The following is a 17592-nucleotide window of genomic DNA, read 5'->3' on the forward strand; positions in this document are numbered from 1 at the left end:
TGTGGAATCTTTAGTTGCTGCATGCAGGATCTTTTAGTTGCAGCATGCAGGCTCTTAGCTGTGGGCATGCGGGATCAAGTTCCCTGACCAGGGATCGAACCCAGGCCCCCTGCATTGGGAGCATGGAGTTTTAACCGCAGAACCACCAGGGAAGTCCCTCTCTTGTTTTAAAAGAATAGTTTTGATGAATAAAGAATTCTTGATTGACATTATTTTTCTTTCAACACTTTGAATATGTCAGTCCACTGCCTTCCAGTCTCCATGGTTTGTGATGGGAAATCAGCTCTTAATCCTACTGAGGGCTCTGTTCACCTGATGAGTTGTTTTTCTCTTCCTTCTTTCAAGATTCTCTCTTTGTCTTTGGTTTTCATCAGTTTGACTATAATGTATCTAGGTATGGATCTTCTTCAGTTTATCCTACTTGGAGTTTTTTGAGCTTCTTGGATCTGGAGATTAGTGTTGCACATCAAATTGGGGGAGTTTTGGCCATTATTTCTTCAAATGTTCTATCTGCTTTTATCTATCTTTCTTCTCCTTCTGGGACTCTCATTACGCATATGTTGATACACTTGATGGTGTCACACAATTTCTGGGAATCTGTTCATTTTTCTTCATTTGTTTTCTTTCTTTTGCTTAGATTGGATAATCCCAGACTGGATTATCTTCAAGTTCTATGACTCTTCTGCTAGCTCAAATCTGCTGTTGAACCTCTCTAATGGATTTTTCATTTTAGTGATTTTATTTTTCAACTCTAGAATTTCTATCTGGCTCTTCTTTATAATTTTTATCTCTTTATATTGTCTCTTTGGTGAAACATTGTTCTCAGGCTTTCCTTGTCTCTTTGGTGAAATACTGTTCTCAGGCTTCCCTTTAAATCTTTAGACATGGTTTCCTTTAGTTCTTTGAATATATTTATATTAGCTGATTTAATTTTTTGTCTAAATTCCAACATTTAGGCTCCATCAGGGATAGTTTCTACTGATAGCTTTTTTCTTGTGTATGAACCATACTTTTCTGTTTCTTTGCATATCTGGTCATTTTTTGTAGAAAATGGGACATTTTAGACAATGTAATGTGGTACTTCTGGAAATCAGATTCCCCCAGGTTCTGTTGTTATTGTTCTTTTTGTCATTGTTTTTGTTGCTGTTTGTTTATCATATTTCTTGGACAAATTCTGTAATGTCTGTATTCCTTGTAGTGTGTGGCCCCTAAAGTCTCTGCTTGGTTAGTTTAGTAGCCAGCTGGTAACTGTTCAGAGATCTCCTTAAATGTCTTGAACCATTAAGTCTTCCACTTTTTTCTGAGGGGTTCTGTGTGCATGTTGGGTCATTTCTTCAACACTCAGCCAAGCAGTTTATAACTCTGCCTCAAGTTCAGCCATAGGAGAGAAATCGGGGCCCTCTCAGGTATTTTCTAGGCACATGCACAGCCCTGGGCATGCACATGGCCTTCTAGATCTGCTGGAATATGTCAGAGCTTTTCAAAGCCCCCAGTAGACATCTCATTCCCCTTTTATGCTTTTGGCCAGGCTTTTGCTTGCCCTGACTGGTCTCAGTTAGTCTAAGTCACCTGTGATGTTAAACACCTCGCGGTTAGAAGTTTTCCCACTGAGCTAACTCTAAATCAGATGAAGTAATGAGAAGCTGTGTGAATGGGGCTTTTCTAGGTAGCTTTGAGACAGGTTAGATAGTGACAAGACTATAGGTCTGTGAGTCTTTGAGGAACTACAAACCCATTCTTCTCCCTCAGATGCTAAAGGCTACTGGTTTCCACATCTACTATGGTTATGGGGCTGTGGGTTTTCAAGGCTACCACAAAGCTCTGGAGAAAGGAATGGGGGGCAGGGTAAATTAAAATGCCACAAAACCTGCTGTTACAAAGGTTCAACATGTTTCCATCAATAAACATTCTTCAGATTGTTGCAAGCCTTTTGGTTAATTTACAGAGTTCTGAAAAAGTTGATTTTGACAATTTTTTGCCAGTGTCCTTTTTGCTTTTATGGAGGAGCTGATTTTATGAGGTCTTTAATTTACCATTCGCTCCAAGTACAATCCTAAAGAAACCTTGCCCCAGTGTGGCTGAGAATTTGCCCACAATGAACACATTCCTGTGGAAGCAGAAGTTGAAAAAAGCACCAGGAAAAGTCTTTTTAAAAGATAAGCAAAAAGTTGCCAGTTGTTGCCTCTAGTGTGAAGAACTGGGGAACTGGGACACAGGAGAAGGACCTTTTGAATTTTGTACCATGTTCATGCATTACTTACTCAAAAAACATTTTTAATATACTTATAAAAGAAGAAGGAGGGGAGTTCCCTGGTGGTCTAGTGGTTAGATTCTGGGCTTTCACTGCTGTGGCCTGGGTTCAGTCCCTGACTGGGGAACTGAGATCCCACAAGCCGCACAGCACCGCCAAAGACCCCAGGAGATATACTACACCCTATTTCTGACAAACTCTCCATTCACTTAAAGAATCTTGCTCATTATCAGGACCATTAACTACCACAATAGTAAAGCAGATAGCTTTGACTTAGGAACTCTTCCTTCTGTTTATTTTTTTTTCCTATGGACAGTTGCATCCCCACAGTCTAGCTCATTTTCCCCCCACAAAGACCCACTTTATAACACGTGATAGAATATATATCATATCCTGAACTTCTTCATAGCTCTTCTCACAACTGTAATTAAATTATTTAAGTGGGTAATCAGATGTTTAACCTACGCTCCAAGAGGTCAGAGCCCATATAAGCCTTATTCACCATCATATCTCCAGTTGCCCAGTTGTCTGACACATAGTGGGTGCTTCGTAAATCCTTGTTGAATTAAAATTAATTATCTTTACATCGTGTAAGGCTTTAGCACTTGATGCAAGCCCAATAACGTATCATGAGGGCTCTCCACCCCACTAGAAATAAAATCAGCTCAAGATTTCCAGGATACTCTCCTGTAAAAGCATGTATCTTTCCAGATCATCATGGGCTTTTAGGAAATTTCTATAGTTACTGATTAGAGAAGCAGGTGCCAGTTTAAACAGAAGTTTTGGGTTATGCTTTTAAAAAATGATGCTATAAAAATGAAGCTGAAAAGTAATTTTCCTTCATAACTCTTAACTCTGAAAAATTTTTCTTAATAAGAAGATCAAGCCATAATCTTCCCTACCCTTCCCCTATACCATTCACCATCCATAAAAAAAAAAAAAAAGAAAAAAACCTAGCAGCTTCTTGTAAATGGTCACACTGAAAGGCTGGCTTGGTTCACTTTTCCACCCTAGTCCCCACAGCACTCCAGTCCAGCTACTCTGGAATCTGGTCTTCTGAGGACCTTCTATGAATATGGTAATATTGCCTCCACCAAATTCCATTTGACACTGCTTCATATCTACTAACAGCAGTACCATATGACATACTCATTACATTGATCTGAGCGACTCTACAGAATATCTAAAATACAGTCTTCCCTCATTATGTGTGGGGAGTTGGTTCCAGGACCCCTGCGGATACCAAAATCCACAAATATTCAAGTCCCTTATATAAAATGGTGTAGTATTTGCATATAACCTACCCACATCCTCCTATTACTTATAATACCTAATATAATGTAAATGCTATGTAAACAGTTGCTAGCATGCGGTAAATCAAGTTTTGCTTTGGGAACTTTCTGGAATTTTCGATCCCCCATTGGTTAAATCCAGAGATGCAGAACCTGCAGATACAGAGAGCCGATTGCAACTCCATGTCCTCCAAGTCACTGATTAACTATCACCAGGATAATGACAGGATATCTGCTGACTGAGAATGTATATTACATCACCAACTCCTCCCTGCACACCATAGCACTACACTCAGTCCAAAGGGATTAAAAGCTTTGGTCTCGGGCTTCCCTGGTGGCGCAGTGGTTGAGAATCCACCTGCCGATGCAGGGGACATGGGTTCGTGCCCCGGTCCGGGAAGATCCCACATGCCGCGGAGCGGCTGGGCCCGTGAGCCATGGCCGCTGAGCCTGTGCGTCCTGAGCCTGTGCTCCACAACGGGAGAGGCCACAGCAGTGAGAGGCCCGTGTACCGCAAAAAAAAAAAAAAAAAAAAAAAAAAAAAGCTTTGGTCTCCCTCACTATAGAGCTATTCAGGACAGAACTGAAGGGCACCAGGTTGGTACCTCTCAAGAAGCATTCACCAAGCAGATAATCAAATAGGCTAGCATGATTCAAGTCATCTACTCACACTGGACCTATCAGTTGGATTTTCCCTTTGCCCGCTCTCCCAGAGTAAAGATGAACTGGCTCCAAAGTTTATGATGGAATCAATTTAGGTTGCTTGACTATTTGTGCAAGACACTGGCAGCCCAGAAAACAGAATGAGAAAGCCAGGAAGAACCCTAAAGCTCACTGACCAAACTTCTAATTTTAGAAATGGGAAAACTTAGGTTTGCAAAACTAAAGACTTACTCAGAGTCATACAGCTAGGAAGTGGCACAGTTGGAACTAGTACCCAGGTTCCCTGTGTGCAAAGCTAGAGATGGCTCCACTAAGTATATTCAATATCAAATTTGCCTCAAAGATGGAATTGACCCATCCTTTCAGGAAAGCAATTACTTAGCAATTAGGTGCCCCGGTTGCCAAAGCAAGAGCTGAAAAGGTACCCTAAAAAGTAACCTTAACGTAAACATCTAAAACTCTTGTCTTTAAAAGTATAGAATGTAAGAAAGTGACATTTTTGCATTCTTTTAAGACATAAGTTTTCATTAGTCCAAGACAGCCTGTGTATTTGTGGTTGTGCATATGTATGTGTGGGCTTAATGATAAAATTCCTTTTTTCTGACATCTGTTTTATACATATAAACATACATACGTATAAAGTATGTTATCCTTGGTTTTTGAAAGGCTATTTTAAAATTTTGTTTAAATTTTTATATTTAATTAATACTTTCAATATACCAATATAATGTAAAAATTTATGTAGGTATAAATTAAGATCCTATAATGAGGTTACTCATTCCTTTCCCATATGGTTAAACTACAATATGCATGAAAAAGTCATGGAATGTTAGATCTGAAAGTGGGCTTATAGATCCCCTACCCACCCTCACCTTTGGGCCCCTCACCAAGGGCCCCAGCAAATGACTTACCAAGGTCACAGACCCCATTAGTAGCAGAACCATCACCATGCCCATCATGTCTAGGGTTTTTTCCCACTATACCATCATTCTGCCTCTGTTCATTTACAGCATCTAGTGTGCTTCCCCAGAGAAATCTCTGTCTGGAGACTATCACCTTCCATTTTCCTAGCCCATTAGAATCCAAGACTCCTAGACTGTTAGAAGTAGATCATCTAGCTCAGGAGTTGCAACCTGATTGAATCCAGGCTGTAAATATATTTCATTTAGCTATCACATTTTTAAAGAAAGTGAAGGCTTTTTTACATGGGATGAGGCTGCTGTATTTTAGCCCAATCACTCCAGCCCTATTAATCCACTTCCAATAGCTTCATGCTTTTCTGTTTTCTCCTTGGCCACTGACAGCATTTGGGCCTACAAACCCTGAATCCAGAACAGGCATAAGTAGCAGCACACCAAAGTAAAATTAGTTGATGGAAAATGTGAAATATGGCATGATGTTTTAGCAATAACTATATTCACTGCCTTACCAATAAAAAAATCCATTTAGGTTAACTACTCATATCAGAGGTCTGCAAACTACAACCAATTAATCAAACCCAGCCCACAGCCATTTCTGTATGCCCCCGCCCCAGGTGAGCTGAGAATGGTTTTTATATTTATACACAGTTGAAAAATTCAAAGGAAGAACAACATTTCTGTGACGTGAAAATTATGTGAAATTCACTTTTCAATGTCAATAAATAAAGTTTTATTAGAACACAGCCACTCTCATTTCATGTACATATTAACTATGGCTGCTTTCTCACAACAATGGCAGTTAAGTAATTGCCACAGAAACTGAATGGCCCTCGAAGCCTAAAATATTGCCCTTTACAGAAGAGGTCTGCTGAACCCTGAGCTATATCAAAGAAAAGTTAAAGTTCCTAATAAACTGCTAAAAAGTCACAAATATTTGTTTAGAATTGGAACACCTTACACATCACTCTCAGATGAATCTTCCTAAAACACAGCTCAGACAATGTCTCTCTCCTACCAAAAATGTTTTTAATACTCCCTGCCTATAAAGAAAAGTCTGAAGTACTTAACAGGTCCTGCACAGTCAAGACCTCAACCTTCCATTCCAATCTTATCTCCCAAACTTCTCTTCCTGCACCATATATCCCAGATGACTTGAATTATTTGCTATCCTTTTACATTCTCTTATATCATTCCTACTACATGAAATGCCCTGTCCTGAATACAGTGCAATGCAGTAAAATAAGCAGGGCTTTTAGAGTCAGATCTGCGCTCTAATTCACTCTTGCCCTTATCAGTTGAGAAAGTTACTTAACGCCTCTGAACTTCAGTTTTTTCATATATAAGGTGGGAATAATAATCCTTGCCTCATATGGCTCTTAAAAGATTTTAATTCCTGGCATATAGGAACAACTAAACAAGTGATAAGTGTTATTAATTCTGTCCAATTACAATGCTACTTCCTCCTTTGCTTTTCCTTGTCCTTCCACAGGGAAATGACCTCTCCCTCTAATGTCGCATACCATGGTGTCCACCTGTCTCACTCTATGGCTCTGATCCATATCTACTCCCTTATATGATGGTGATCTCTACATATATCTTACCTCCCCTACTAGTCTGGGACCTCCTTGAGGGCAGGATCCCATCTGTGACTTACTCTGTCACATCTGTGACAGCCCTGAGAACAATGGCTTGAATTTAGTATGTGCACGAATATTTATGGAATGCATGATATGTGTTCACTGAACTATATAACATTTATTAGGTGTATCATGTTGTGTTGGGATATAAGCAGAGGCTATATCACTTGTTCTAAATAATACCTAGCCTAAGCGCGTAGAAAATATTCAAACAACACCAGGGACCAAAGCTGCCTATATAAAAACAAAGAACAAACAGAAAAGTGTGCAGTATATTCACCTTTCAGAGTGCCAGTGCTTTCATTTTTCACTGGCTTAAGTTATAATCACCATTTTGTACTCCAACAATTATGAATAGATCACATTTAAGGGGGGGAGGGAATGAATCACTTTCCCAAGGAAGACATACTGAATATCATTCATAACATCAATTACCTCTGAGCACAGATCTATCTAAGAAAATCTAAATATCCAAACAGGACCTATATTTAATAAATTAATCATCATACACAGTTGTGACTAAAGCCTTATCTAGAGCTCTGTACAAAATCAGACACAAGCAGGAAATCAAGTTCCATCTAGCTTAACAACTTTAACAAAAACTGCAGCTGGTTTTTGTGGCATGATGCACTAGGTTTCACTGGTTCCTAGAAACACTAGCCAGTTGAATTGATGGTCAATTTAATAAGTTAAATTAAAAGGTGCCAATAATTCTTCTTTACTTTTAATGCCAGACTCCAAATGACAAAATGAATCCACACACATGTATACGAAATTAATTGCTGAGACACACCAATGTAGGGAATGACATTTTCCAACAAGATGACAGCAAAAAATGTTTCCAACTACTTCTGCTTATGTATTTCCCTTTAGAAATCTACCGAAAAGTACACATTCACCAGCAGATATATTATTAACCTGAAGATGTATTACCAACAACTTACAATATTTCGCCGTTTCCATTTACAAAATACTTTCATAATCCATTAACTCCTTTGAGCCTCAAAGCAACTCTGTGAGGTGTGTATAAATACCCCCATTTTATATATGAAGTAAATGATTTGTGCCTTCTTATCCCAAAATGGTGAAGCCAAGATTGTAGCCCAGGTTTCTAAATCCACTTCCAGTGTTCTCTCTTCCTTTTTCCTCCACACAAAGCAAGAGTATACCTTTGTTTTGCGTCTACCTCACTTACTCTCAAAAAGTCGCCCAGCTAGCCCAGTGTGAGGAAACAGAGTGGGAGTATAAACATTACTGTGGTCAAGACAGTGGGAAACATCCCGCCTTTGCCTCTAGCTAATCACACTTTTAGAATCATGCAGCTTAAAGGAAAGAAATGGAGTGTGGGTTAGCTGCTGGGTTTTATTTCCTAACTGTCCTATTTTTGGCTTTCTATGTATACTCAGAAAGGGAAAACCACCATAAATATCAAGAAGTCCCCTGAACCAAAATAACGCTTGGATCTTTTGCCCATATGCAAAGGTTTAAGCCTGCATAATTGTTGACTCTTACCACGTTTAATCTCAGAAAAGGAAAGAATAAAAACCGCAACTTGCCCCTCGCTTAGAAAACTTTTGCCCTTCCTCAAACATTTTATTGAACTGTTTATTTTCTCTTAAGAATCTGAATCTCTCTGATACTCCTCAGTTGCTCATTTTTTAGCACAGACACTTTCAGCGTACTCTACACTTCACAAAGCCAGTCCCTTCCAGGGGCTTAGATGAGCTTATTTGACTATGAATACTACACCAAGCAGTTTACTGAAACAAGTAAATAAAAAGAAAATCCAAAAATTCCCCCTTTTCCTTTCAGGAACCCCCACCTTTCTAACTACTTTTGTGGCACAACCTGCATATCTTTAACCTCTCAATGAACTCTATTAAGTGGCAACACACCCCAAAGCCTGGCCTAAAGTTTCTAAGGATCAGCATTTCAAATACCCCATCTTTAAGGTGCTGCCAAGAGTTTATTTTACTCTTGTTCAGACTGCACTAGGACAAACCATTATATGATCATGATCGAATTCAGTCAAACAACCAGCAGGAACTTGGAAAACTTCTATTCTGACCAAAGTGGGCAGACAACATATTCAGGGAAAGCACAGACTCCAAGGGGCAAATCAGGAGAGCCGCACAACAAACACCCCTGCGCTGCGGCTCCCAAGCCTTTCTCCCTGCTCTCGGTTGGCTGCATTTGCCTTAAGGTCCCCACGCTGGACCAGACACAGTATTTGTGGGATAATCCACTCAGAAAAAAGTTATAGGCATACAGAATATATTTGCCAGTGACTTTGACTTTATTTTTCATAATCATCTTTCAACGAAGAAGAGAAAAAAATGAATTATATCCACCCATTCACTAACCTCCATTCTTCTGGGTATATACTTTGGCACAATGGATTGGTTTGCCTGCACTCTTGTTGGGGATGTTTATTATTCTTTCTCCTACTCCAAGCCTTCTGCCAACTAGCAGAAATAAAAAATCCATACACAGTGGGGAAGCAGGGGAGGGTCCCACAGCTGTTAACCGTGACCACTGGGAAAGCCAAGCTAGGTGAGGTTCCTTCAGCCAGATGACTCCCAACCTGAGCTCTCTACTATGCTCCCAGGGGCCCGGGTTCCTCCTGCCAGGGACTAGGCAGGTCTTTGTTCCACCCTCGAGGAGAATTCAGTGGCATGTGAGGTCATTTAATAATTCTGAACTTACACCGACCTTGACCAAAACCATAACTCAGTAACTTAAAGAAAAAAATCACTGGGGCAAAGGTGCTTTCCTTAGAAAATAACTTGCCATCTGAAATTTTTTTACTGCCCCCATACTTACCTACAGCAACCAGAGGCCAGGCAGGAACAAAACCCTGACTCAAACTGCTGGCCTGAATTCCCAATTCTTTAGGAGGTCCTACGGCAGTTCCTCAGTCAGCTTGGATGTCCCTTTGCCTCATACATGGGTGGAAACATGTCCGACAGTACAAGCAGACTGTCCCTTCGGAACAACAGTCTGACAAGAAAGGATAGTTGCAGAACAAGACAGTCCCTAGGACAGCTACAGATCCTGTCTTATAAAGCCGAGGACACTAAAGGGAAAAGCCCCAATTCTAGTTGCAGCCACTACCTTCCACTTCTACTGACCCCACTCCAAAGTGTCCGGAAACCCGTTCGCCTCAGACACCTGGGCTGGGAATCACCCTAAATCCCCCCTTTCCCCGTGGTGTGGAAGAGCTCAAAGGCCAGAACCACTGGCTCGAGGAAACTGCTCATCGAAGCCTTCCACTTACTTCTCATTGCGCTGATAAGCGCGTTGCCGTCTTTGATCACGTCTTTGATGAATTTATTGGTCCTCTCCAGTTCCTGCTCATAACACTTGAGCCTCTCGCGGAAATCAGGGCTGTCCAGGTAGCAGTCGCTGAACTCCAACGGGGGGTGCCCCATGGTTCTGATGGCGGGGATTGGAAGGAGAGAGGAAAGACACAAAGACCAAGAGCATCAGTGGCACAGTACAGGGAGAAGATGGGGTGCGCAGAGTGCAGGAGCCGCTCAGGAAGCTATAGCCTCCCTCCCTTTGGAGGACAGGTACCTGTTCAGATGAGATTCCTGGGGACAGCTGGCTGGTCTCTACCGGAAACGGGCGGCCTGGCGATTGCTTCAGGTGACTGGGAGAGCTAACTAACGCAGTCGGATCCCGGCGGGGTTCTGCCTAGCAAGCAGCTGGCCCCCTAGTCATCGCCCCCCTGACAGGCGACAGAAACTGCAGCTCAGCTCTCCTCCGGAGACCGGCCGGATCCTTCCTGAGCAATTGCAAACGTGACACTTCAGCCCGCCCAGGGTGTGGGCGGGGGTGAGCGCCGGGGGTGGGAGGTGCCTTTCCGTGCTCCCAGCTTCGGAGCCAGCCGAAGATTTCCTTTGCCGAACTCCGCGGGCAACCGTAATTGCACTGTCCCCTCCCCCTTCTTAAAGCCAGCGCCTCCGCCCTGCCCCGGTGAAGCCCTCGTACCGAGCCTGGGGACTCGAGTTCCTTCAGCTTTATCTTACTTGCACCCTAGGGTCTCGTTACCAGAGTCCTCCGTCTCCCAAAATTCTTCCTGGTCCAAGGGAGCCGGCCTGCTGTCCTGTAAAGCTCCGGAAGGGTTAAGCCAGGGCGGCAATGAAACGTAGCCTTCCTCCAAAGACGCCTAAGCGGGAAGAGGAGGGCAACAGCGCGACGCACAATAGCCGCAGTAGCCCGACGTTTCCCTACGGAAACTGGGGAGCAGTCAGCGCCCTAGACTCCAGCTGAAAAGCGTGGCGGCCTGGGAGATGTAGTCTTTCCGTTTCACGCCCGGTGACTCCTCCCTGCGATCTCCCCACTCCCCCGCCGGGGCGGTGGCTCTCGCCGAAAGGCATTCCCAGCCCGCCCCAGCTAATAGCTGTCCCGGCCCAGCCTCAAGGGGCAGGTGCACCGCACTGGAGTCTACCTGGAAGGCTTCCAAAACTGGAGCGAGCAAGAACCCGGGAGGGATCGATTGTGGGAGGCTCTCTCTCACTTCTCATTGTTTGGCTGGATTGTTTGTGGTTTTTCCTTCCTCTCTTTCCAGACTCCCTCTAACCAACCCACTTCTTTTTCTCTTCCCTTTCCCATTTCTACGGGTCCTAGAGCTCTAATTCCCATGGGCCTTCTACCTGAAGGGTTGACTCCTGCCGTTGGATCTCCATGTTAAGCTCAGAACCTCCTGCCAGAGAAAGGGAGGCCATAACTAGGAGTTCATTTTTCCCTGAATAGGACCTCAAAGCGTGGTTTTTGTGATCCAACTCGTCTCATCGGCTGTTGATTAAAGCACATGATTTTCCATATGTAAGTGAAAAATCTATGAAAGGATGTTATAAATTGTCTTGCAGCTTCCCTGAGAGGCCTCTTGTCCACTGTCTATTGTAGGAGAACTGGGGCTGCTTTTACAGGTGGCTGCCTTGAGATTAAGAGTAGCTAGGGGCTGGAAAATAGTGTGTACACGGGCAAAAAGATTCATTTTAATTTTGGAGAAGTGTTTAGATTACATTGCCCTGTGAAGAAAGCCAAGAAAAGCCAGAACTGAAGGGGATTGTAAACAGAGTAATAATGGCTACCCCACCTGTGTTAGTATCCTATTGCTGCTGTAACAAATTACCACAACCTTGATGACTTGAAATAGCACAAATGTATTATCTTACAGTGCTGGAAGTCAGAAATTAAAAATAGACCTCTGTAGGCCAAAATCAAGATGTCAGGAGGGCTGTGTTCCTTTCTGGAAGCTCTAGGGGAGAACCGATTTCCCTGCCTTTTCCAGCTTCAGGAAGTTGTCCACATCCCCTGGCTCATAGCCCCCTTCCTCCATCTTCAAAGCCAGCAATGGCCTATCAAGTCTCTCTCCCACTGCATCACTTTGACACTGACTCTCCTGCCTCCCTCTTTCTCTTATAAGGACCCACCGAATAACCCAGGATAATCTTCCGCATCTCAAGATCCTTAACTTATATCTTCAAAGTCCTTCTGTCATGTAAGATAACAGAGTCACAGGTTCTAGGGATTAGGACAGGGACAACTATGGGGGTAACATTCTTTACCTTCCACACAATCTATAATCCCATAACCCACCTCACTATTCCTCAAAACAATCTTATCAGATTAGTAGTAGTATTATTATACCCATTTAAAGGTGAGATAGCTGAGTTGAAGAGAGGTTAAGTGACTTGCCCGAGGATACACAGCTAGTTTGAACTTAAGCCAACCCTTCTCTTAACCACTACACTATATCGCAGTAATGGTCAAGAGTCCAATGAGGAAACACTCTCTGAGCATTAATAGGCAGCCACATACCAGGAAAGGATTTTATTTCCTACTCTTTTATCTTTAAGAGAAAATATCCATTTTCTTTATAAACACCAATGCAGGTACTAAGGGAAGATGCCCAATGAATGGGTACATGGTCTTTCATTCTAGGAAAGTTCCCTATAGCATTCATTAACTAATTCAACAAACATTTATTGAACACCTGCTGTATGCCTTGACTTATACAGCCTATGCCTATATTTTCATCATGATGAACATTATCATTGACATTATCGATGTTAGGTATCATCTACCTCCCTATACTCAAAGTGTTTTACAGTCATCCGTGTTATCCTTTATCTAGACAATGAAACTAAAGTGCAGAGGAACACAAGTGTCCTGGACCAAATACCAAGGAAGAAAGAGGGTTAAAATTAGAACTCAGTCCTTCAGATAATAGCAGCATTAATTGATTGTTATTCTAGATGCTTTGCACACGTTATACCCAACACCTGACAACATGATAGGACTGGGGTCTTCAAATTTTTATTCACATAACTCCTAAAAGTTTTTTGAGAAGCTATGTACTCCCTCACATGTTAAGTTGACATCTATATTTTTTTCATCTTGTTTAAACAGTTGCAAGAGGTATAATTTCTAGCATACTATACATATTGACAATTTAAAATAGAACTGTTGGGCTTCCCTGGTGGCGCAGCGGTTGCGCGTCCGCCTGCCGATGCAGGGGAACCGGGTTCGCGCCCCGGTCTGGGAGGATCCCACGTGCCGCGGAGCGGCTGGGCCCGTGAGCCATGGCCGCTGGGCCTGCGCGTCCGGAGCCTGTGCTCCGCAACGGGAGAGGCCACGACAGAGGGAGGCCCGCATACCACAAAAAATAAATAAATAAATAAATAAAATAGAACTGTTATATTACATGTTTAAAGATATTCATTGGATTCTAGAAACCAAGGCAATTTGATGCCCAACATTAAACACAAAAGTGTAAACTTTTCTTTAACCTTCAGAAAATATACATTGTTTCTTTCTTCATCTTGAAATCAAATATCCATTACATTCTCCCTACAGAATCATAGTCTATAATATTTTTATACTTAAAAGTCCTCTATTGATCTCCATATTGAATTTCTCTGCAACAAAATATGTCCATAAATAGAAATTGAATTATTTTTATTTCCTCGTGACCATAAGTCTCCAAGTATAAAAAGTCCTCTGGATTGAGTTATAGTTGCAATTATTATGCATACATAATCAGTAAAAATAACATGAAGATATTATACATTGTGATTATTATTAAACATAAAACATAAAATTTTATTTGAAATACATCTGTTAGAGAGATGGATGAAGAAGAGGTAGGTTACAGGACCTTTAGTTAAAGGAGATTTCTGGACATGAATATTTGAAATTGTTGCTTTATTTAGACCCAAGGGTTTTTACAGGCTGTGTCAAAGTATCACAGTAAGATTCCTGACCTTTGAAAAGTATGCTTTTCTTTTTAGAGACTGGGAAAAAGAGGTGGAAAAGGCAAATAATTTTTAGCAAATAGTACTAAAGGAATTTGATGATTTGGAAACTGGTTCCCTTTCAGCTTTATTCATAATTACCCAAACTTGGAAGGAACCAAGATATCCTTCAGTAGGTGAATGGATAAACTGTGGTACATCCATGGAATGGAATATCATTCAGCACTAAAAAGAAATAAGCTATCATGATACCGCTTATATGTGGAATCTAAAAAAAATGGTACAAATGAACTTATTTACAAAACAGAAATAGAGTCACAGATGTAGAAAACAAACATGCTTACCACGGGGGAAGTGGGGGGAAGGTTAAATTGGGATATTGGGATTGACATATACACACTACTCCATATAAAATAGATAACTAATAAGGACCTACTGTATAGCACAGGGAACTCTACTCAATACTCTGTAATGACCTATATGGGAAAAGAATCTAAAAAAGAGTGGATATATGTATATGTATAACTGATTCACTTTGCTGTACAGCAGAAACTAACACAACATTGTAAATCAACTATACTCCCGTAAAAATTTTTTTAAGAAAGAAATGAGCTATCAAGACATGAAAAAACATGGAGGAAACTTAAATGCACATATTGCTAAGTGAAAGAAGCCAATCTGAAAAGACTATATACTGTGTGATGCCAACTATGTGATATTCTGAAAAAGGCAAAACTAGAGACAGTAAAAAGATCAGTGTTTGCCAATGTTCATTGCAGCTCTATGTACAATAGCCAGGACATGGAAGCAACCTAAGTGTCCATCAGCAGATGAATGGATAAAGAAGATGTGGCACATATATACAATGGAATATTACTCAGCCATAAAAGGAAACAAAATTGAGTTATTTGTAGTGAGGTGGATGGACCTAGAGTCTGTCATACAGAGTGAAGTAAGTCAGAAAGAGAAAAACATATACTGGATGCTAACACATATATATGGAATCTAAACAAAAAAAGGTTATGAAGAACCTACGGGCAGGACAGGAATAAAGATGCAGATGTAGAGGATGGACTTGAGGACATGGGGAGGTGGAAGGGTAAGCTGGGATGAAGTGAGAGAGTAGCACTGACATATATACACTACCAAATGTGAAATAGATAGCTAGTGGGAAGCAGCCGCATAGCACAGGGAGATCAGCTCAGTGGTTTGTGACCACCTAGAGGTGTATATGTATAGCTGATTCACTTTGTTATAAAGCAGAAACTAACATACCATTGTAAAGCAATTATACTCCAATAAAGATGTTTAAAAAAATTTTTTTTAACAAAGGTCAGTGGTTGCCAGGGTTGTGGGGAGGGGAGAGAGAAATGAATAGGTGGAGTCCCAGAGGATTTTTGCAGCAGTGAAAATGCTCTGTATGATATTATAATGGTGGATACATTTCACTATACATTTGTCCAACCCATAGAATGTACAACACCAGTAGTGAACCCTAATGTAAACTATGGACTTTGAGTGATTATGATATAGTTTCAGTGTAGGTCATCAAATGTGCCACTCTGGTGGGGTATCTTGATAATGAGATGAAGTTATGCATGTGTTGGAGGCAGGGGTATATGGGAAATCTCTGTACCTCCCTCTCAATTTTTGTAACACTAAAACTGCTCTAAAAATAAAGATTTTAAAATTTTGTGGGGGGACAGAAATTCTATTTCCCCTGCTTCTTGTATGTCAAGGTAACACCACCTCCGCAGTCTTAATTCAGGACAAATATCTCTTCTCTAAAGAATCATTCTATTTAAGCTGTGACGCTGTGGAAAGAATACTGAGTTTGAAGAAATACAGGTAATACAGACCTGAAGTTGAGTCTGGCTCCACCCTTTAGAAGCTCTGTGACCTGGAGCAAGTCATGTAAACTCTCCTTGGAAGAGTGTCTTTTTCACAAATTTTTCTTAGGATTAACCATAGATGATGTATGTGGAAGTGCCTGGCACATAATAACTCCTCAATAAATGTTGGTTGAATCTAATGCTTTTTCATTGTGCTTGTTTTGATGGACAGCACCAGAGGCACGGAGGAGTCAGATTACTCACAATGATATACCTAGAAAAACATTACTATGTATATGATAGCAGAACTTGATCCCTGTTCATTATCATCATAGGAAACTAAAAAGTCATGTTCAGAGTAATTTACTTTTTTTTAAATAAATTTATTGCTTTTATTTATTTATTTTTGGCTGTGTTAGGTCTTTGTTGCTGCGCATGGGCTTTCTCTAGTTGTGGCGAGCGGGGGCTACGCTTTGTTGTGCTGTGCAGGCTTCTCATTGCAGTGGCTTCTCTTGTTGCGGAGCATGGACTCTAGACAGGCGGGCTTCAGTAGGTGTGGCACAAGGGCTCAGTAGTTGTGGCTTGCAGGCTCTAGAACGCAGGCTGAGTAGTTGTGGCGCATGGGGGCTCTAGAACGCAGGCTGAGTAGTTGTGGTGCATGGGCTCCACGGCATGTGGGATCTTCCCAGACCAGGAATCCAACCCATGTCCCCTGCATTGGCAGGCAGATTCTTAACCACTGCACCACCAGGAAAGTCCTCCAGAGTAATTTACATTTCAACTCACATAGAAACTCTAGTCTAGTTTGTGGTATAGTCAATATGCTATCTCAACTTTCAGGCCACTCATGGTGTCTGCAGGTTTGCAACATGGCCAAGACTCTCAGGGTTTAAGAACAAGAACCTGAAATTCTGGAGTTAATCATTTTAGTGGGTTACTCCGAGGTGGAGTTGCAGGATAGCTGAAAAGTTTCAACAATGTTCAGCTCAGGTCATCCAGGATAGGAGCTTATCAGCTCCTATCAAATCCATTATCAGCTTCATGTGTCTGTCTGTCCATCCTTCATGCTGGAATCAGAACCAGAGGGAATCAGAAGTGAGGGAAAGTAAAGAAACCAGATGTTATAGATTTTTAGGAAAGGCAATGTACTTGCCCAAGAAAACCAAATAAATATCCAATATTAACTTAATATGCCGGTTTCTGTTTCATCTCTCCCATCTGAGACCACAGCTAGCTTCATTAAAACATTTCTTTACAGTGCTCATTAATCATTTGCTCTTCACACATGAAAAAGTAAAATGAGTTCTTTTTAAAAGGGTCTGGGAGCCTGCAAAGAAAGGTACTTTTCCAAATGACCTTTTTTTAGGCTTTAGTAATTTACGAGATGTGTTTAAAAAGAGTTTTATCCTAAAGACGCAAAGTAATATATTATAATCCCTGTGTTTCTTATAACAAATCCTGAAGGTTTTTGTCCTAAGATGTTAGAATCCTTCTTTCACAAAAAAGTAGAGAAGATACAGAACTTAATTGGCCTATGTCAGTAACAAGAAGAGAGACTGGGGGGAAATAGGGATGAGAAGTGGAGGGAGAGGAGGCGGCATGGATGGATGATTTCTCTTAAACCAGGCATGTTACATACATGATCTTGCTTACTTTGCATAACAACTCAGTGAGGAAGGTTCTACTGTCACCTTCATTTTACAGACGAGGCAACTGAAACTCAGAGAAGGTA

General features: G+C 41.4%; 1 protein-coding gene across 8 annotated transcripts in view; it reads right to left on the reverse strand.

Annotated features, from left to right (window-relative positions):
- OPHN1 (oligophrenin 1) overlaps positions 1–10999 on the reverse strand; it is a 671055-nt gene extending 660056 nt beyond the window's left edge. For 4 of the 8 annotated variants that reach the window (XM_028482258.2, XM_055081887.1, XM_028482257.2 and 1 more), the window contains exons 1-2: positions 10340–10711; positions 10041–10198 (exon numbers count right to left, since the gene is read on the reverse strand). In XM_028482258.2, coding sequence (XP_028338059.1) covers positions 10041–10194 — 154 coding nt within the window. In that variant the 5' untranslated portion in view covers positions 10195–10198; positions 10340–10711. Of the gene's footprint in view, positions 1–10040; positions 10199–10339; positions 10712–10756 lie in introns of those variants that run through there. The other 4 variants (XM_028482255.2, XM_028482256.2, XM_028482254.2 and 1 more) reach the window with 4 other exon arrangements.
- Between the last annotated feature and the right edge of the window lie 6593 nt (positions 11000–17592).

Source organism: Physeter macrocephalus, chromosome 21 (assembly GCF_002837175.3).
Source record: "Physeter macrocephalus isolate SW-GA chromosome 21, ASM283717v5, whole genome shotgun sequence".
NCBI lineage: Eukaryota > Metazoa > Chordata > Mammalia > Artiodactyla > Physeteridae > Physeter > Physeter macrocephalus.